This window comes from Balaenoptera physalus (assembly GCF_965194825.1).
Source record: "Balaenoptera physalus genome assembly, chromosome: 3".
NCBI classification, from domain to species: domain Eukaryota; kingdom Metazoa; phylum Chordata; class Mammalia; order Artiodactyla; family Balaenopteridae; genus Balaenoptera; species Balaenoptera physalus.
Genome location: NC_138890.1, coordinates 44,490,110 through 44,511,027, shown reverse-complemented (window position 1 = coordinate 44,511,027; position 20,918 = coordinate 44,490,110). Strand labels below are relative to the sequence as shown.

General features: G+C 42.9%; 2 protein-coding genes across 2 annotated transcripts in view; one reads left to right on the top strand and one right to left on the bottom strand.

The window, feature by feature from the left end:
• Positions 1-20,918, bottom strand: part of MED7 (mediator complex subunit 7) — a 118,178-nt gene that overhangs the window by 50,902 nt on the left and 46,358 nt on the right. The window lies entirely within an intron of this gene.
• The window catches only part of ITK (IL2 inducible T cell kinase), a 69,432-nt gene that overhangs the window by 16,511 nt on the left and 32,003 nt on the right, over positions 1-20,918 (top strand). The window contains exons 2-6 of the mRNA XM_082453916.1: positions 5,669-5,773; positions 7,289-7,370; positions 9,976-10,104; positions 13,675-13,715; positions 17,275-17,426. Of these exons, the coding sequence (XP_082310042.1) occupies positions 5,669-5,773; positions 7,289-7,370; positions 9,976-10,104; positions 13,675-13,715; positions 17,275-17,426 (509 nt within the window). The remainder of the gene's footprint in view (positions 1-5,668; positions 5,774-7,288; positions 7,371-9,975; positions 10,105-13,674; positions 13,716-17,274; positions 17,427-20,918) is intronic.

Genomic DNA, 20,918 nt, shown 5'->3' with positions numbered 1-20,918 from the left:
GAGGTTCTCATTTAAAAAAAAAAAAATAATAACACCCTTATAAAAAAAAAAAAAGACAGCAGCATTGGGAGACTGGGGGGGAACTCGTGGGTTACCTCCAGCATGTTTTGCAGGGGATGGGACTAGAATCCAGGAAAGCTCCTAAAACCAATCTTGGAACTGACAGTCGGAATTCTGGTAGGGGTGGGCGAAAGCAACCCCCAAGTCAGTCACTGAAGTTTCACCTCACATGACATCAGTTTTCATTTCAATTGCATCATTGTGCCATTTCAGATTGGTACAACGGCTGGCTGTACCACAGGCCAGAAGAAGCAATGAACAAAATATTCAAAATGCCTGGTTAAAATCATCAAAAATATTTCCTAATCTTAAAGAAACTCTGATAAAAGCAGCATGTGCCTCCTTTTACAGTGCGATCCGAGAAAGCCTTTTTTTTTTTTTTTTTTTTATTATTTTTGGCTGTGTTGGGTCTTTGTTGCTGCGCGCGGCTTTCTCTAGTTGCGGTGAGCGGGGGCTACTCTTTGTTGCGGTGCGTGGGCTTCTCATTGCGGTGGCTTCTCTTGTTGTGGAGCACGGGCTCTAGGCACACGGGCTTCAGTAGTTTGGCTCTCGGGCTCTAGAGTGCAGGCTCAGTAGTTGTGGCGCACAGGCTTAGTTGCTCCGCGGCATGTGGGATCTTACCAGACCAGGGCTCGGACCCATGTTCCCTGCATTGGCAGGTGGATTCTTAACCACTGTGCCACCAGGGAAGTTCCCGAGAAAGTCTTAAAGGCATCACTCCCCTTTGAAAAACACTGGTTCCCTTTGAAAAACACTCTCCCAGTTGATGCTTGAAATCTGATTATCAAATCTCCCTCTAGGTTTAAGTCTCTAATACCTGTCCTAATCCAAACTCCTGTGAAACAAATCAAGCCTTAAGCTCTCAGGAAGTTAAATCTTAGGTGAATGACTATTTGGGCGAGGTTTTGACGGGCGAGGGGGAAGGGAAGCAGAGAGCTAAAGTCCTCACATTTGCTAAAATGAGAGCAAATGTGACACAGCTGGGAAGACCAGGCAACAGGCCCCTTTCAAGGTTTTGCCCTGGTTTTACAAATAATTGGCAAAGTAAACAAATAACTCCGGAATGTCAAAATCACCAGGATCACCAGTTAAATATTAATGTTGTCCTCCCAAATGGTGGTTCTCAGTTACATATTTGCCTGAAAGAAAACCCCAAAGAAAATGTGGACACATAAAGACAAGAGAGTGAGGTCTTGTTCTATGGGCAGCATTTGTAGAAGGAAAGGAAAGGAAGTAACACTTGGGTGGTTAGTTTATCATTTGAATGATTTTCTTTTGCTAGTAGGTTTATGTAGATCTTTTAAATCCTCTAAGTTAACCCACTGATTCAGGGACAGTTATTATTTCCACTTAAAAAAAACAAGGCAACAGAGAAGTTGAGACACTTGCCTGAGGTTGCACAGCTGGTCAGGCAGACATGGGTTTGCCTGATGTGAAAGTTCCGTTTCTCTCTCACTCAGCCTCACTGGAGGAGAAGGCTGAAGTTCTACTGTTTTTCAGAAGGGTGGAGATGTCCTCTTTCATGGGTAACTGACACACAGCTTCTTACTGATGTATCTGCTGGACTAGCTGAGCAGCCAAGGCACCAATGTTATAGGAGCGAAGAGGGAGCTCTGTGCTACCGCTTTGAAATCCAACATACACAACCAAACATTTCACAACCAAATGAGGCAGAAACAAATCTCCACTGGGTCATGGCTTACAGAAATTGGTCATGCAATTGATTGTTCAGCGTTGGGTTTGGGGAATGAAAGTCTCCTACCTTAAGTCAGGGCAGGTGCAAAGCCATGAAGCAGTCATTAAGCACTCAGGCTCTGGAGTCACAGAGTTGAGCTTGTATGCTCACTTATAAAGAGACTTGGCCCCTCTGACCTCAATGTCCTCACCTGCAAAATGGGGGAATAATACTCTGTAGGACTGTGATTAAATGAGATGTCCTGTTGAGTGCCTGAAGTATAGGAAATGCTCTCAAATGTTATGGTCTTTTGTTTTTCCCTGCCTTCTTTAAAAGTCACAATCCAAAATTCTATTTCATAGGATACATTAACATAAAAAGAAAGGCGATATAAAAGCCACTTGCACAAGCTTACCTTGTACAAATATGTGGGCATCAGCATCTTTTTAGATTGTGTTTGACATACATCAAATGTCCGGGGTGAAGCTTTGCAATATGAGGACAGCTTTGTATGTGGCCAAGAAAAGAGACAAAGCCAAGTGAAGTTCTGTGATTTTCACCTCAAGGGATGCAGATGGAATAACGAGGAAGAAAGAGGACCTGCTTTACTTGGTGTCTCTCTTTCTCTGGTGGCTTTCATGTGGCTTCCTTGGAAGGTTTTACGCTGGCATTTTTCAGAAATAGCGCAGTTGTTTGGGATGATTACAGGCAGTCACCATTTCCCAGAGACAAAGCTGTGTTTAGCTCACTGACCAACTGTCCCCACTGCCCAGCTCGGGGAAGGCACAGCTGACCCTGCTATTTACCACGTAGCAGATCTTTGGAGATCTGAGGACAACTGGCCTCAGGATGCCAGAGAGACTGACCAAGCAGGACGCATTGTGAGGGGGGAACCTGATCACTCCTCTGGGGCTGAGAGTGAACTTTGATGATAGAATGTGAAATCCATTTCAACCGAAGGCTCACCTGACAGTCGCTTAAAATCCATGTTGGAACTCAACGAATAATAAGAAGTCAAAGAAGATCATCTGAGTTTAGAGAAATCATCCCTGGAAGTCTTGAAGCCACACTGTCGAATCAGGTCATGTGTGGCTACTGATCACTTGCAATGTGGAGAATCCAAACTGAGATATCTTGTAAAATACACAAAGTCTTAGTCCTTAAACATAATAGCTCTCAATTTTTTATGTTGATAACATGTGGAAATGATAATATTTAGAAATACTGGGTTAAACAAAATACTGTGTTCTTAAAATTAATTGTACTTGCTTCTTTTTGCTATTTTTAGTGTGGCTACTAGAAAATTTTAAATTCCATATATGGCTCACATTATGTTTCTGTGGGTTAGCGCTGCTTTAGAACTTCACATAGAATTTGTATCCCTAGTCACAACTCCAGTTACTATTTACGTCCAGCTGATGCCCTGATTATGATGATCCCAGGCTATTAACAACTGATACTTATCCAGAATGTTTCTACCTCAGGGTTTTTGCTCTTGCTGTTTATTCTACCTCAGTGCTCACTCTCCCAGGCCTTCTCCTATCTGGCTCCTTTTTTGACTTTCTGATCTCTCCTCAAATGCCCTGTCTCCAGTGAGGGCTGCCCTGACCACCAGCTGACCGCGTCAACCTGTCCTATTCTCCTTAGAGCACTCGTATATATTGTCTGCCTTCCCAACTAGACTAGAGCTCCGTGAGAAGGTCTACCATGTTCATCTCTCTATTTCCCGCACTCAGAACAGCACCTGGCTCAGAGCTGGCCCTCAATAAATATTCCTGAATGGCTAAACGCATTAGCCTTAAGTCTGATTGAGACGATCTAAGCTGCGTTCCAACTCGGCACCCTTCATTTATATCATCCTAACTGGGTACCCATGGTGGTCCAGCTGCTGTGATAGGCTTGGGGGATATGGTAACAGATGTCCTGGTCTCTACCCTCAGGAATGCAGGAGTTCCAGTGACAAAAATGTCTGCAAACAGAGTGGTCCTGTTACTGCCATGAGCCTTCTGTTGCATTTTACCATGTACACTACTAAGGAAATAACCCAACAGAGGTTGAAAACCAAGATAACCTCAAAGCTCAGACTCCCTGTTTATCACCTGTAGCTGCAGGTGGTTTTTGAGAAAACAGCTCTCTTGTGCTCTTCTGCTTTTGAAAACAGATTACCCATTGCAAAGACTATGATTATGGGCAGTATCAGGACACGTATTTCTAGCTCTGAAAGACTCTAAATGAGAAGAGAGTTTGGGTCCAAAGGGCACATGTTTTCAGAGGTTTTTAAGGGAAGACTGACCTCTTAATACATCCTGAGATTACAAAAGCACACTGGAGACCACTATGTGGAAGAGATGCTCATTTTTGTTTTATATATTCTATAAATATGTGTGGGAAAGATAAATACATTCCAAATGGTTAACCTTGGCTAGCTCAGAGTTGTGGAGAAGGATAGGATACTAAAATACTAGAAATATTTTCTCAACATACCTCCATATTGTTTTATTTGTTACCATGAACACGGATAGATTTTGTACTTTCAAAAATGAATAAATTTGTTTTCAGAAAGAAAATTTAAAAAAAAAAGAAATACCACAAAACTTCCCTGTATTCAATAGAGAGCACTTCTCACATCTTGACTTTTTTTCATCTCAATTCTGTGCCTCAGCTACTAAAGCAAAGGCTATCCGTTAGGCTGAGTATCAAAAAGTGGTAAGTAGAGCCTGAGCTCATTTCTGGAGAATTTGATGATGTCATACTTCCCAAATACCCACCAAGTGCCCTCATATATCACAACTCTCTTGCCACAGTTAGGACTTCTTTAACCTCTTTCATTGGGAGGGTACCCTTTATTGCGGGCACATATCATAAGCCAGGGAATTTGTTTACATACTCCCATTTTATTCTGCAATCAACACTTAAAGGGTAGGCATTATTATCCTCACTTCTCAGACGTGGAAACTGAAGTTCAGGGAGGTTAGATGAATGACCCAAGGTCACAGAGCTGGTTAGAAGCAGAGCCCAACTTTGTCCCTAGCCCTTTCCAACCTTGTGCCTGATTCACCACCATCTGTGCTACCTCTTTCTTAAGGATAAGCTAAAATGAAGTGTTTTGCAACTGGTTCCATAACTGAATTAAACTCTATTCTCAATGGAAGCCTAATTCCAGGCACCTGTGAAAGGCTCCTGCTCTCCAAAAGCTTTTCCCTAACTAGCCTTCTATGGACCCTTATCGTCTACCAACCTAACATCCCCTGGGATCCAACGACAAGGACTCTTAGAAATGGGTAACATGTGACATGGTTATAAATCACAAAGACCATCATGTGAATTAGTTATCAAGGAATACATCTAGCAGCTTCCAAGGAAATGAGACATGGGGCCAGTAAAATTTAATGGGGGTGTGGAGAAGGGATAGTTACAGAGCAGAGTCAGGAATGTCCTACAGGGGTGCCATTGTGGGATCATGGATAACTAAGGGACACAGAGAAGGCAGATATAGAAAAGAAAGGTGCCACTAAAGGTATTTGTCACCAACCAGGTCAGGCCTGAGCTCACTTACTATGCTAATAAGGCCATGAATAGGCACAAAGCAGAAAAAAACTGGCACATGTGTGGTTTCCCACAGATTGCACTACCCATCCCAGCTGTAAGTTCTGCAAATGCTGCTGTTTGTCACAAGGTAACTGGGATGTAAGGCACAGTGGCTCAGTGAACAGAAGTCAGTCACTCCATCAAAAAGACGATTCAAATAACATGTTCTCCCAGAAGTCTGCTCAGAGTGTTCTTCTCAGGCACTGAGGGCTAAGAAGGAGCTTCTGGATATTTGGAGGGTTGGTTTACAATGGATCTTATCTAGTAATGTATTTCTAGAAGCAGCCTGGACAAAAATATTGTCTTCCTTCTTCCTTAAATGGAATGTGGTTTTTCTCCCCACAGAAAAAGCGCACTTTGAAGGGCTCCATTGAACTTTCCCGAATCAAATGTGTCGAGATTGTGAAAAGTGACATTATCATCCCATGCCACTATAAATATCCATTTCAGGTAAGTGCATCAGGGAAGGGGGCTGGTTCCCCATTCCTTGGACAATGGTTAAAATGCTCAGTCATTGTACAAGAAGGTGGGAGAGAGATGACTCTGGTCAAGGGTTAGAACTTAGACCAAGCCCAGAAGAAACTGCTGTTTTCTTTCAACCGATGATGCATTTATTCATTCAACAAAGATTAACCACAAAATCTTGAAAAACTTGTCATTCATTTCCCTTTCCTTCATGTCTTCCCCACCTCAAGGAAAGTCCTAAGTACTCTACTCCTGTGGGGAGGAAAAAAACTATCAAGGGCCCCAAGCCTAATATTCCATAAGGGTGGTTTACTCATGACTTGGGACAACAGATTACAATACTTGGTTATAAATTGCTTAGAGGTCCTGGGGTAAAAAGACTCAGATTTTATAATCTGAGAACTATCTGGAGTTGTGCTGTCCAATACAGTAGCCAGTAGCCACATGCAGATGTTTACATTTAAATGTAAATTAATTTAAATTACACTATATTAATCAGCTCCTGAGTCACACTAAGCCACATTCAATGAATAAACTTTTCACACCTTCAATAGCCACACGTGGCTAGTGGCTAATTTATTGGACAGCACAGATTTTAGAACATTTCCATCACTGCAGAAAGTTCTATTGGACAGAGCTGGTGGAGAGTATATTTAGTCTTTAGATCATGACATCATCTAAATCTCGTTACCACTCTTGACATTTATGGTTCTGAAAGAGTGGATATCTTCTTGCACATCCTAGGGTACCGTTCATGTTTACCAATCTGAGGAGTTAATATTCCATTTTTTAATGTGGCATAAAAAAGGACTTTTTTCCTACTAGAAACATGACCTCCACAAGTTGGAATTTTTAGTACCAAAAGTAAAAGGAATAACACACATTTTTCCCATCATTAAAATTCCAATTACAAATGAGTGCATGGAAAAAAAAAAAAAAGCCTGGTGAAATCCAAAGATCTGTAGTACATTAATAGTATTTGATCAATGTCAATTTCCTGGTTTTAAGAACATATTATGTTATGTAAGATGTTATCATTGGAGAAATGTGGGTGAAAAGTACACAGGAACTCTGTACTATCTTTGGAAATTCTTGGGTGTCTTATTTCAAATTAAGAAGTTTAAAAAAATCTCGATTATATATTTATCATCTAATATCTTACTCTTTCATATGCCAGTATTTCTTTTAATCACTGAAAACTTAATATGAGAAGTAAACGTCCTGTCTAGGTAAGTGGAGAACTCTTTTCTCCAGCTATTTGAATTTAGTGATGGCATACTAGTGACATGTATTCGAAGGTGAGCTGTGGGGTTTCACCCTGTATCTGCACAGCATCCAAACACCTGGATAAAAAGGACACTAGTCCCTAAATTACCCAAATGTTTGCCTTTTTGATGACAACTTGAGACCCCACTCTTGGCCCAGTAAGCCAGGTGGGCCTGCTGTCAGTCGTACATCTCTGGCTGCACTGTTCACCTTGAACTCTGTGTGTGTTTCCAGGTTGTGCATGACAACTACCTCCTATATGTGTTCGCTCCAGATCGCGAGAGCCGGCAGCGCTGGGTGCTGGCCCTTAAAGAAGGTAATTAACCTCCTGTGCAACTGAATCCCTGAGATGCCTAGATCCTCTAGAAGGCTTGAGTTCCATGATAGACTAAAGGGCGGCTGATGGTCAAACATTTCTCCCTTTTGGTGTTGGTGGAGGGTCCCACGTTTTCAGCTTGGGTAACAACCAGTATAGTACAGGGTCAGGCAAATCCTCCCTGCCACCTGCTTTTGTAAAGGTCTGAGATAAGGATGTTTTTAATATTTTTTAATGGTTCTATTTAAAAGGGTTATGTAAGTACCTCATTAATATATCAATTGTGCCTGCTGGTGAGCAAAACCTAAAATATTTACTATCTGGTCCTTTAAGAAAAAGTCCGCTGACCCCTCGTATAGTATGAAGAATAAGAGCGTGGGCCCTTGAGTTAGATGACCTGGGTTTGAATCCTGGCTCTGCCACTCACTGGCCATGTGTGCTTGGGCAACTTCCTTAACCGCTCTGTGCTTCAGTTTCTCCATCTGTTTTTAACAAGGGGAGGAGGAGGGAATAAAAATAATAGTACCTGCCTCCTGGTATTATGCTAAGTAGAATAAGTCAGACAGAGAAAGACAAATGCTGTATGTTTTCACTTATATGTGGAATCTAAAAAATAAAACAAATGAATATAACAAAACAGAAACAGACTCACATAAACGGAGAACAAACTAGCAGTTTCCAGAGCAGAGAGGGGTGGGAGGAGGGGCAAAATAGATGAAGGGGATTAAGAGGTACAAGCTACCAGTCATAAAATAAATAAGTCACAGGAATGTAATGTAAAGCACAGGGAATATAGTAACTATTTTATAATAACTTTGTATGGTATGTAATCTACAAAAACACTGAATCACTATGTTGTGCACCTGAAACTAATATCGTTAAGTCAACTATACTTTTTTTTTTTTTTTTTTTTTTATTTATTTATTTATTTTTGGCTGCGTTGGGTCTTCATTGCTACATGCGGGCTTTCTCTAGTTGCAGCGAGCAGGGGCTACTCTTTGTTGCTGTGCAAGGGCTTCTCATGGCAGCAGCGTCTCTTGTTGCAGAGCACGGGCTCTAGGTGCGCAGGCTTCACTAGTTGTGGCACACGGGCTTAGTTGCTCCGCCGCATGTGGGATCTTCCCGGACCAGGGCTCAAACCCGTGTCCCCCGCATTGGCAGGAGGATTCTTAACCACTGCGCCACCTGGGAAGTCCCAACTATACTTTAATAAATAAATTTTTTCAAAAGCACCTGCCTCCAGAGCTGCTAAGAGTAAGGCCCTTGGGACTATCCAGGCCCATAGTCAGAACCCAACAAATGTCAACTAGCCTTAAAGGTTTTCAGATCATCGTAAGGGTACTTCTTAGGACTCACCTTCCCGACAGCATAATCAGAACCAGCGCAGCGTTTATGAACATAAGATGTGGAGCCAGGCTGCTAAGGAGAAAATTCCAGCTCTGCTAACTATTAGTGTGTGACCTTGGGCAAATTCCTTGACTTTTCAGTGTCTCCATTTCCTCAGCTATAAATTCTGACTAGAAACAGGCAGTCATAGGGTTATTGTGAGAATTAAAAGCGTTAGGACGTTGATTCACTTTGTTATAAAGCAGAAACTAACACACCATTGTAAAGCAATTATACTCCAATAAAGATGTTAAAAAAAAAAAGTGTTAGGACATGTCAGGCACTTGGAATCATACCTAAAGAAAGCACTCAATCCATATTACTATTATTATCATTTAATATTATATTATTGTCATTTAGCCTGAAGCCCTGGATTTGCAGGACAACTGGGTTAAAATGTTAATCTAAGTAGCTGTGGGGACTGAGGGTAGGCAAGCCATTTGAAATCTCGGGAGCCACGATGTCTCTATCTGAAAAACGAGAATAAACATACAAGTCTTATCCTCTTCCAAGGTTGTTGCGAGTCCCAAATGGCAAGTGCCTGATAAACTGGGAAGTGCTCTCAAGTTTAACAGTCAAAGGGCACAGAACAAACCCTAAAGTACGAAGTAACCAAAAGGGCCCCAACTGTGCTCATTGGCCGTTCTACCTCGGTGGAGGGGTTTTACTCACAGGATGTTAAAGCTGCAAGAAGCATTAGAGATCATCTGTCTAGTTCTCTGTGTTTTTATACTTTTTTTTTTTTTTAGGAGGAAAGCCTCTTTTTTCCTGTACCAAAATCTGACTTTAAAGCCACAAATCTAGAAGGGATAAAAGCAAAGTTGCTATAGTTGAAGGTGGGAGAAATGGAGTGGTGAGAATCCTACCTATTCAGCCTTCCCTAAGTTCCCTAAGGCACTTTTGTGGGGCCCATGGTCCCAGTCTAACAACATCATGGCACAGTGGGAACTGGGGCTCAGATGAGGGTTTTGCCCAACTTAAGGACACACAACTAACTCAAGGCAGAGCCGGATAAGAACCCAGATCTGCTGATGCCTAAATTCAATGTACACTCCTCCATAAATGTATATGCCCAGAAAAAAAGGCCATTTTTCTGACTATTCTAGGCAATACTCATGCAAGCTCACACAGCAGGGTCAATCTCAAGGAATTATAAAGTTGGTGGCCCTTGATAGACTGACCTGGAAATAACTCTTCTGCCGGTGCCAACCCCTTTCAGAAACCAGGAATAACAACAGTTTGGTGCCCAAGTATCATCCTAATTTCTGGATGGACGGGAGATGGAGATGCTGTGCTCAACTGGAGAAGCTTGCTGTGGGCTGTGCCCAGTATGATCCCACCAAGAATGGTAAGTGACTATGAATTCCCTTTCTTCTTCGTACAGTGACTGGCCTCTCTACTAGTAGGAAGGAAAGGCTCTTTGCTTCCCATCACCAGGGGTGTCCAGGATTGAATGCAAAAGTCCACAATTTCAAAATTTTCAGAAGGCAATCATCCGCCTCTACCACCAGTCTGTTGATGTTTTTTCATCTCAAGGCCGATATCTTTTTAACTCCTTGCTACTCAAAGTGTGGTTCTTAGACCAGCGGCATCAACATCACCTGGAAGCTAGTTAGAAATGCAAATACTAGGCCCCCTCCTAGGTCTACTGGATAAGAATTTGTATTTTAACACGATCCCCAGGAGATCTGTGTGCACAGTAAAGTTTGAATAGCACCACTATACCTTCAAGTTAGGAAATTTGATTGCCACAGTCTACTCAAATCTGAAGTTGTAGAGACAGACCTAGAGATACATAATATTATCTATTACAGTGGCATCATATCACACGTGTTCAATTACACAAGTTGAACTCTATCCACTTGGAGGGGGAAGAAAGTAAAACCAAAAAAACGGCTCATTTTACAATGTGGCTTCTCCCCACCTCTACTTACTTGCCCTAGACCTCCACAGTCTCAGAGAAAAGGAGGCCACAGCCTAAATGCAAAGCAAAAACAAAAGATATTGTTTTTTGGCCTTTGAGGTCAAAGACCCAGGTCCTAGAGATTGGAGTGCACCTCGATTTTATCTTATGTGATGACTTTGGGACCTGAACCCCCCAGTGAAGGGCAACTCCACTCTGATGCACTTTTACGTACATTACACTCCCATTCCTCATAACCGTCTGGGGTAGATGGTATGATGTTAAAGAAAGAGGAGGCTTGAGGACTTCAATATGCTCCAGGTCGTACAGCGAGGAGACGCTCTGCAAAGCCACTGTTGACTAGGAATGATGGATCCTGTGAATTGTTTGCTTCCGTAGCCCTCTCCTCTCAACCTCTCTTACCCTGCCTAACTTTTCTCATCTATCAGTTTCTTTTTTGCACTAAAACCTAATACCTCAGATTGACAGCCCAAGGCGGATGTGCTAAATGTAACACGTGGCTGGGTTTTCTGCGGCTTCCTGAGTTGCAGCCCCTCTTAGTGCCACTTTAAAAACAACTTCTTCTCACCCTCTACCTTGGGAGAGAAAGTTCAAGGTTACCAGTCCCTTGGCCCAGAAGAATATTTACCTAGTTTTAGAGGTCAGTGATCCCCTGCATTAGCCCTGTGGGCCATCCTCATGAAGGCTAGTATCTCATGAAAAAGAAATGGAAGGTTTTACATGAGTGGAATCAACCACAAGAACAGGATGGTGTGGGCTTGCCTCAGTGACTCAAAGCCCTTTCCAAGGCCAGAGTGGTCTCCAAATTCCTGCCAGCACCTTCCTGTAGGTCCTTGGATGGGTCACTTGGCCATCAAGGACCCTAATATCCTCATCTCTAAAATGGAAGGGGAAGTTTTAGGGGTCCTAAGATGAAATATTCTCTAAGCCCATTTCCAATTCTGAAATTCTTTGAATTTATGTTTCTATTTTGCAACTTCCACCATGCATGTGGCAGCTGTTCCTATCCAAGGCAGACAGTATTTCCCTCCACTGAGTGGTACACACATGATGGAGGTGGGAGGAACATCTCAATGACTCACCAGAGTAGGACTGGTCATGCTAAGCGCCTCCCCACATGAAGCCAGGGTCTAACCACTGCACCCTGCTGCTGCTCCTGCTTTTGAGTTGCAGTCTACCACCATCTCCCCATCTGAGCCTGTCCTCACTCTCCCTTCCTCTGACTTGGTTTAAATAACGTCATGCACCATAGTTTCGACAGAATTGAGAGCAGACTTTTCAAGAAGCACACTGCACTGTGCACGTAGCACATGATCATCTACTCTGAGTGAAGGCTTGTAGAATTCCCGGTGTTGGGCACATGTGCCATGCAGGGTCTCAGAGCACGGGGTTTCAGGATGAAAAACACCTGGTGTGATTCCCAGCCCCTTCACGTCCTTGCTCTGTGACTTCATATTTGTTACTTAACCTTTCTGAGTCTCTGTGTCTGTCTCCTCATCTGTAAAATGGGGATTATGAGAATAAGTAGCTACTTTGCGGGGTTATTGGGAGACTCAGTGTGGGTGGGGAAAGCTCTTAGCACAGCTGCAGGCACTTAGTGAGCTTGCAATAAATGGTAACTGTGTCTCCGAGCCTTTCTCATTTGTGGACAGAAGAATCTGAAGCTGAGATAGTATGTGTGTGTCTGTCTGGGAAGTAGCAGAGGTGGTTGAGTTTTAAACAGACTCTGCTATACCCAACCCACAGCAGCACTTACGTCTGCAACCAGAACTGGCCCCGATCTCACCACATACGATCTTCACCTGGAGAGGGAGGAAGAAAGGCAAGAGCAAGTCCAGAGGAAGAAGAGAGACCAGGCACAGAATGCTCAGTGCTGGAAGGGGCTCAAGTCCACACAGCCTGTGTGTGGTGGAGCTGGGGTTAGGACACCTGGCTCCGGGCTCCGAGCTGAGTGCCGAATAGGAACCATGTTTCCTATTATGTATGTCTCCTTCTTCTCTGTTAACTGCACACCCAATACCCAAGCCTGCCCTTGCTTTAGGAGTTAGCACAAGGGTCGGGCTCCAGTGTCAATGTGTGAATCTCTTCTTACTACATCCCTGACACAGGCTGCCCACCTCCAAGTCAACCCCCTGCAGAGATGAGGCGCTCGCCGCCTGCAGATGCAGCCCACTCCCTGTTTACCTGTAATTGTTAAAGAAGTCCTTGAACTGAGCAGAAGCCTGGGCACTGCCTCCCATATCACACTTCCTGCCAGACACACAGACACACAACTTAGGTCCGTTGATTCCAGGCTTGACCTTTTTTAGTGCCTCAAAGGAGAAATGCTGAGAGACACAGATGGAGAGATGAAAGGGAAGAGAGAGGGAAAGGGAGAGGAAGAAAGAAGAGAAGAGAAAGGAGGAAAGAAGAAAGAGACACAGAGAGAAGGAGCCATGGAGACACAAAGAGATAAACAGAGCGGGGTGCTGGGGTGTTGTCTGGGGGAGTCAGCAAGAACAAATACTCGGAGTCCTTAAGATAACTAACTGAAAGTGGATTCCAGCCCTCTCAACAAGCAGCACGACGACCTCTCACCTCTTCCACCCCTTCCTCAAGCCCACAGGGGCATCAGGAAACCAGTGAGTCCCTGTCCCCCTGAGTCACCAATTCCAAGTCTTGGTTTAACAGGTGGACGTGCCTTTGTGGAAGGCTCCGTGCCCACTGGGAAGGACACACACTGAGAACCGCTGTCAGCCCCTTTGGGCGAGGCTTTTCCTGGGGATACAGGCAGAGGGGCCCAGATATTGGCTTCTGGAAGTCTCTGGTGTCTCCTGGAAAACAAGATTGGGAACGAGCAGGCTGAAAGAGAAAAAACCCAGGCCCTGTGTCTCATCCTCCCCTCCTGCTGTTCTCTTTGGGGCCCCTTTTCTCTGAAAAGCCCCCTGATGCTCACCTTTAGTTGGGCACATTCGGTTTCATACTCATTTTCTTTTTCTGTTTTTCTCGTTTCAGCTTCAAAGAAGCCTCTTCCTCCTACTCCTGAAGACAACAGGGTGAGTGAGAGCACGAGGTCCAGGCGCGGTGGGCCGGCGGCGCCGCGGGCTACAGCTCTGGGGTGGGCCCACTTGCGTTTCCCATCTGCCCAGGTTTCTCAAATGCGGGGCAGATGCAGCAGATTTGTGGTGATGCAGCTGGACTCAACACCATGGGTTTCTCGGGCCTGAATTGTCTCGTGGGTGTGTCCAGGTAAAAGCCGCCAGCTCTTCACCCCACTGCCTTCACTCAGCAAACACTTATTGGTAACAAACTGTGCAGCCAGGCACCTGACTAGGTTGGGGCATAATAACAGCTCACAGCTATATAAAATGTGTATTTACCCCACCCTCTGACATACAAGCATTTTGGAAGCATACATTTGAGAATACCTTTTATTCTTCAAAGCACATCCACACTTTTACCAGCTATTTTGAAACTCACTATCTTCTCTAGCCACTTCAGAGGGTTATAGCTTTATTCTTGTGTGAAAGCTTGGGAAAGCAAGTCCCACGAGAGGTCCTCCCAAGGCCATCCAGTAACTTAGTAGTCAAGCTAGTAGGATGCAGTTTCTGGTGTGGTGGCCTTGAACTCGAGTGGTGGTTCTCAAAGTGTGGTCCATGGACCAGCAGCATTGGCATCACCTGGGAGCTTGTTAGAAATGCAAATTCTCAGGCCCCGCCCCAGACTTACGACATGCAAAATTCTAGGGGAGGAGCCCAGGAATCTGCATTTTAATAAACTTCCGGGTGATCCTGAGGCACACTGGAGTCTGAGACACATCGGTCTAATATACTGACTTACAAGACTTAGGTGATATCAAGTCAACTCTCGGGAAGCTATTTAGTCAAGAAGACAAAAAAAAAAAAAAAAAAGAAGAAAGATCAACCTAAGCCCTCACTTTATGGTAACAGCAGCACCAATATCCACATTTGAGTAATTGCCCTTTATTCTAGAACCCACTGATTCAGCCTCCTCATGCTTTTTCCTGAAGAATGAGCTCTGCTTTTTCCCTCCAGCCAATATGGTGACATTTCAAAGACTGGCAGCTTCCCCATAAGGGAAGTTCTACGTTGCTCAAAAGCGGGCTGGCTTTCAGATTTGTCGTCAGCCACCTTCCTCACAACAGGAAAGAAGTGGACTGAAATTGTAGCAGAAAATGAGCTCTCTCCCTTTTTATTTCATTCATCTTCTAAAGAATATTTCACCATAACCCTGGAAAACGTGGTTTGGAATCCCCCTGCCCTGGCTTGTCGGGGGTTACCCCCCACAGTCCCACCTAAACCCGCACTTCTGCACCTTAGACTGGTTTGCTCCTGTCTGGTTTTCAGTATCAGTGAAGGTGAAAGTCAGAAAACAGGGCCTATCCATCTCCCCTTGGATGCCACCACTTGGCTTCTCAGATTTCTTGGAGGAGAAGCCTCTATACTGCTCTAGCACTCCAACCACAGGGCTTTTGGAATCACAGCTGTAGCTTCAACCATACGTCTAAATCCACAGTAACATTTCTTTTATCTTGAATTACTTGAATTCACTTCTCCCTTCACCTTCATGTTCTGTCTTCTAATGAGTGATGGCATCTTGAGTTGGCATCTAGAGAAGCTATACTTATATTGATTTTTTTAAAAATAAATTTATTTATTTATTTATTTATTTTTGGCTGCATTGGGTCTTCGTTGCTACGTGCAGGCTTTCTCTAGTTGCGGCGAGCGGGAGCCACTCTTCGTTGTGGCGCGCAGGCTTCTCATTGCGGTGGCTTCTCTTGTTGCAGAGCACGGGCTCTAGGCGCGTGGGCTCAGTAGCTGTGGCGCACAGGCTTAGTTGCTCTGCAGCATGTGGGATCTTCCCAGACCGGGGATCGAACCCGTGTCCCCTGCATTGGCAGGAGGATTCTTAACCACTATGCCACCAAGGAAGTCCCCATATATGTTTTTATATACAAATATTGGGGCATGACTATACTGGACAACATAATAAAATAAAATGCACCTGTATTTGAATCCTGCTGGATTTGGCAGCTCAAATGCAACTGATACAGGAATGTAGTATCAGTGACTCAAAACTAGTATTACCATCTGTGATACAATTTTCCAAAATGGCAAACAACTCGTGGTCAAGTTCTGAACTAAACAAAGTGTACCCTTCCCTCAATGTAAAGGATGGTTGCATTCCTAGGAAACCAAGTACTTCGTATAGGGTTGAGGTAGGATCTAGGCTCAGAGTGTTATTGTACATTATTGTTGTAAGCAGGCTGCTCACCACGTGAATGTCTAACAGGACATTGAAAAGTTGTACAGGATGTGGGATGCTGCAGAGAGTTTTGCATCCTTGACCCTCTCCCATTCAATGCTAGTAGCACACCTCAACCTTTGTGACCTTTGAAACACCGCCATAGATGTCCAAAATGCCCGCTATGGAAAGGTTCCATATGGTTTGAGAACTCTGCTCTGACCTTTCTCTTGATAATAATTAATCATTTGGGCCTATAATGAGATGAATACCATACCATATGCTTTCTTTATCTTTAGGTGCCCTTGAACAACTCCTTCCTCCACTGGCTCTTAGGGTGAAAGCCTCAGGCCCAATAACTCTTATCTGTAATTCCCAATATATCACCTCACAAGCTCCACAGATAATCTTGACTTCAAATTCCAATCTGGGCTCAGCTGGGATGACACACTGTATCAGTATGACAATTTTTTTTTTTTAATCTCCAGTATGTTTATGCCACCGATTGCTTTAATGTACTCAGAGAACTTTTGATTTCCCATCACCGAATCTCATTCTAGCCAGTAATCTCAATCTCTTCCCATGTTTGCTGTCTCACAAAGTCTGCCAACCTGTAGCAGGTGTGCCCACCCTGAACCCTTGTGACTGTTTACAGTCTCCTCTTCACATATCAATATCTCTTCCTAAGAATCGTACTGAAAAGCAGAGACATAAGCAAGAGAGCCCACAAGAGGAACAAGGGGTCCCACATGATATAGTAGAGAAAGCATAAGGCTAATTCAATTGCTAAACTTGGCCACATCCATTTCTCCATCTGGGCCTCAGTTTCCCTATTCTAAACAAAAGAATGGATCAAATGATCTCTCAGAGGCACTCCAGCTCCAATAGTCTATGATTCTATGGATCTGGACAAGCCCACAAATAAAATCAGAAAAGCATGGACTGAATGATTTAGTGTTGACTTCATCCCCTTTGCCAACAATGTGATGCTTCTCGCAGAGAGGCTGTGAATTGTGACGTGGTTCAAGGAAAGAAACAAGCAGACTTTTGTGAAAAGCACAGCTGCTGGGAATTCACTGGGGTCAGAATTTACCACATAGAATGGGAGAGGCAATGAACTCCAGGTATTGAATGTCTTTGTGTCCTATTCAGCACCATAAGCCTAACTCATAAAGAAAGCCAACTAGGCAGGCAAATGGCCTCAGCAAATACCCCCAATGGATTGTAGGAACTGGTGTCTGGCCTGGCATGGGTCCAAGAGCAAGTTACAGCTCGGGAACTTGCTGACCTCGTTCCACAGTTTACCTCCTTTCTACATCTTTGTTTGATTTTATTGTGTCCCTCCTCCAGCAGTTACTTCGGGAACCTGAAGAAACCTTGGTCATTGCCTTGTATGACTACCAAACGAATGATCCACAGGAACTCACGCTACAACGCAATGAGGAGTATTACCTGCTGGACAGTTCCGAGATTCACTGGTGGAGAGTTCAGGACAGGAATGGGTAAGGCACCTTCGTGGTTGCTGTCCCAGTTTTTAAGGTGAGGTGGGAACAAAGAAAATACTGGAACGATTGTCCTACCTCTCTCAGCAGGACCACGGCACTGAGTTAGGAGAGGACAGCAGAGGCAGAAGGAGGAGGAAGGAAGAAGTAGTTGAAAAGGGTCTTTCCCCTTCTCAGAGGTGGCTGGGAGGCACTCACTTGCTATACTGGCTCCCTGCAGCCCATCAAGCACTCCCAGCCTCCAAACTCATCTAAAACTCTCCTGGGTTCTTCCACTGACATCCACAGTTTGGGAGAATGGCAACTTGTTCCACAAAACACCATTGTTCTTGAGTGTTTAAGTGAGGTTGAAGGTACATCCCATTGTGAGGGTCTTATTTTTGGTGGAAAGAAAAGGTGCGTACAGATGGTGCGGATTGGTGGTTACATTAAGAAGCATCAGGAAAAAAATACTAAAGATTTAGTTAAACCAACAGCCTTTGAACTAGCCATCCGAATGATTCATGGAGAAAATCAAGTTGTGCAAATACAGTTTGCCCACTATAGGACTTTTGAATGAAAAAATCTTATGACCCCTCCTCTGATCTGAAATATAGGAAAATAACTGTTATTGACCTTCAGAATGCTCTGGGATGTATATGACTTAGATACTAGTGCTTATTTTAAAGTTATCAGATTCACACTGCTTTATAAGGCTTTATTTTTTTCCTTTAAATATCAGAGGTATTTACCTATGCCCTGGAATAGTCTCCAGAATCATCTCCAGAAGGTGATTTCAGTGATTGCCTAAATCCAACATGAAAGTGTGCCATAATTTAGCAAATTCCCTTCTTGGATGCTTAGGTTGTTTCTAATGTTTTGCAAATATTAACAACACTGCAATTAACATCTTTCTATATTAATATTAAGGGTTTAAACATTTTCAAAGTGTGAGGTTATTATTAGTTTAAAAATATTTTTAAAAGAAAAAGAAAACACTCCATCATTGCAACATCTGGATAGCCTATGTCAATGTTTTATTAAAAAAAAACAAACAACTAACAATAGCGAGGAATATACATAAAAATAAGCCACCCTCCACTTGCCCGCACATCAGTCCTAAAAGTATTCATTATTAAGTTACTTGTGCATCCTAAGCAAAAAAGTTATACGTATACAAATGCATCCTTTTTTCATTTGCACTAAGGTGGTCCATCCTGGTCTTCACCTTGCTTTTAACCTTTAATGATATATCTTAGAGATACTTTCATATCAGCACATACAAATCTACCTTATTCTTTAAATAATTGCATAGTTTTAGAATGTATGCTTGCGTTATAAATATTTAGACGATATTTTATAGTGGGACATTTAGTTTCCAGGTTGCTCAGTGAAGATCTTGCATTGCTCGTGCTCGTGTATCTTGGTAATCTTTTGAAATTTATATATTTTTGAAAAAAATTTTTTTGAAAAAATATTTTTTTCTTTGGGAAAAAAATACATATCTCACATTTCTAACTATGGAACTGGTGAGTCAGACTATGTGAAGTCTTAATTTTGAAAGATAAATCCCTCAAAAATGTTACCAAATTCCCACCAACAGGGTATTCGAGTGCCAACACTGGGTATCATTAAACTTAACAAAAAAAAAAAGGACCAATCGTTGAGTAAAAAAAAAAGGGGTACACAAATATCTTTAGGGTTAAGGCTTTACTTTTCACATATATCAAAATTTACATTTTCAAGGCACCTTCTCTTTAAGTAGCCTTATCAACTCGACTGCAGGGGAAGTGAGGGAGGGGTATAAAACAAGATTAGATCAAGAACTGTGATCTTGGAGGCAGTGTCTCTTGCTAGCTGAGAACAGATGCCAAAGCCCCTCATCTGGAACCTCTCTCTCTAGTTGACTCGGGGAAACAAACAAGACCCGTCACATTACCTTCTCTTTGCCTGTTATGGGGAGGCCCGTAGCAGAAACAGGTTCAAGACTGCCTGGCTCTACAAACACCAGAGGAACTTACTCAGAAATTCATCCCTTCAATCAACTGACATTTCTTTAGCACAACTAATGTGCCAGGAAGTTTTTTCTCCTAGGTCTCCCTTCCCCAAATGACAGTTTACCCTTTGTTCATTGGCCCGTGGAAAGGCTCAACTCTGCACTTCAAAGGGCATCGAAGAGGACACCCCAGAGGCCAATCGGGCATATGGGAATTTCCCCAGTTTGCTTTGTAATAGCCTGGTGAAGCAGGAAGTACACAAGATGGGGAAAAAGGAGACTTGGACTTGAGTATCAGCTGCTTTTGTTGTACAGGACTTTGGGAAAGTCACTGAACTTCTGTGAATCCATTTCCTTATCTGTAAAATGCAGATGATAATATCAGCTTTCCATCTCAGAGTGATGAGAAAATCAACGAGATGAAGTGAAAGGGCTTTGTAAATTCTATACCTACACACAAGTGAAGAGGATTATCATCATTTTTTAACTAACCCAGCTTCGGCTGGCATATTAAAACACAGTCATTCCACATGAAAGTGAAAATAGTATTTGACCTACTAATATAATTGTAAACATATGGTGTGGCAAAAACAGACATAATTAAAAGGAATGTCAAAAGAAAGACATAAAAGAAATAGCAAACTTGAGAACAAGTTGACTCCCATCAGTTGGCACTGACTGCCTTGAGCACTGGGTTAAGAATGATTCTGAGGCTGGGTGTTCAGTTCTCCAAAGAAAGCATGCCATAATTGACTAGCAAGGTCAGGTCAGCCATGGGTACAAGATATGAGATATCCCATATCTGACATCATCATTCTTGATCTCTTCACTCCTCAGAACAATTCTGTGAAATAGATTACACGTTCCCCATTAAACATAAATCACTAGGGACTTCCCTGGTGGTTCAGTGGTTAAGACCTCACCTTCCAATGCAGGGGGTGTGGGTTCGATCCCTGGTCAGGGAGCTAAGATCCCACGTGCCTCGCGGCCAAAAAACCAAAACATAAAACAGAAGCAATATTGTAACAAATTCAATAAAGACTTTAAAAATGGTCCACATCAAAAAAAATCTTAAAAAACAAAACAAAACAAAAAAACATAAGTCACTAGATTACAAAATGGCCTTATACAAAAATTAAAACAGGTGATAAAGTAAACAGCAAGAAGTTATGAGACATCTTTTTATAGATTGCAGAGTCTGGAGGGATTTTACATGTGATCTAGTTTAGGTCCTTCATTTTACAGGTACGGAGTCAGAGGCCTAGAGAGTGAAGGAGACACTGTTCTCACCTTGCAGTATTAAACGTGATAGTGTTTTGAAAAGTACAAAGCTACACACAGGTGTAAAGTATTTTGATGTTCTTGTTAGTCTCTTAATCCATATGTCTTTGTTTATACACAATTTATTCCTGCTCAAAAGAAACCCCCAACCCCAAATCCAGCATGATTTTATCCTTTTTTCTCATGTTTTACCATTTATGTTTGAAGGAGCTCATTTAACAAAAAATATTAGGGAG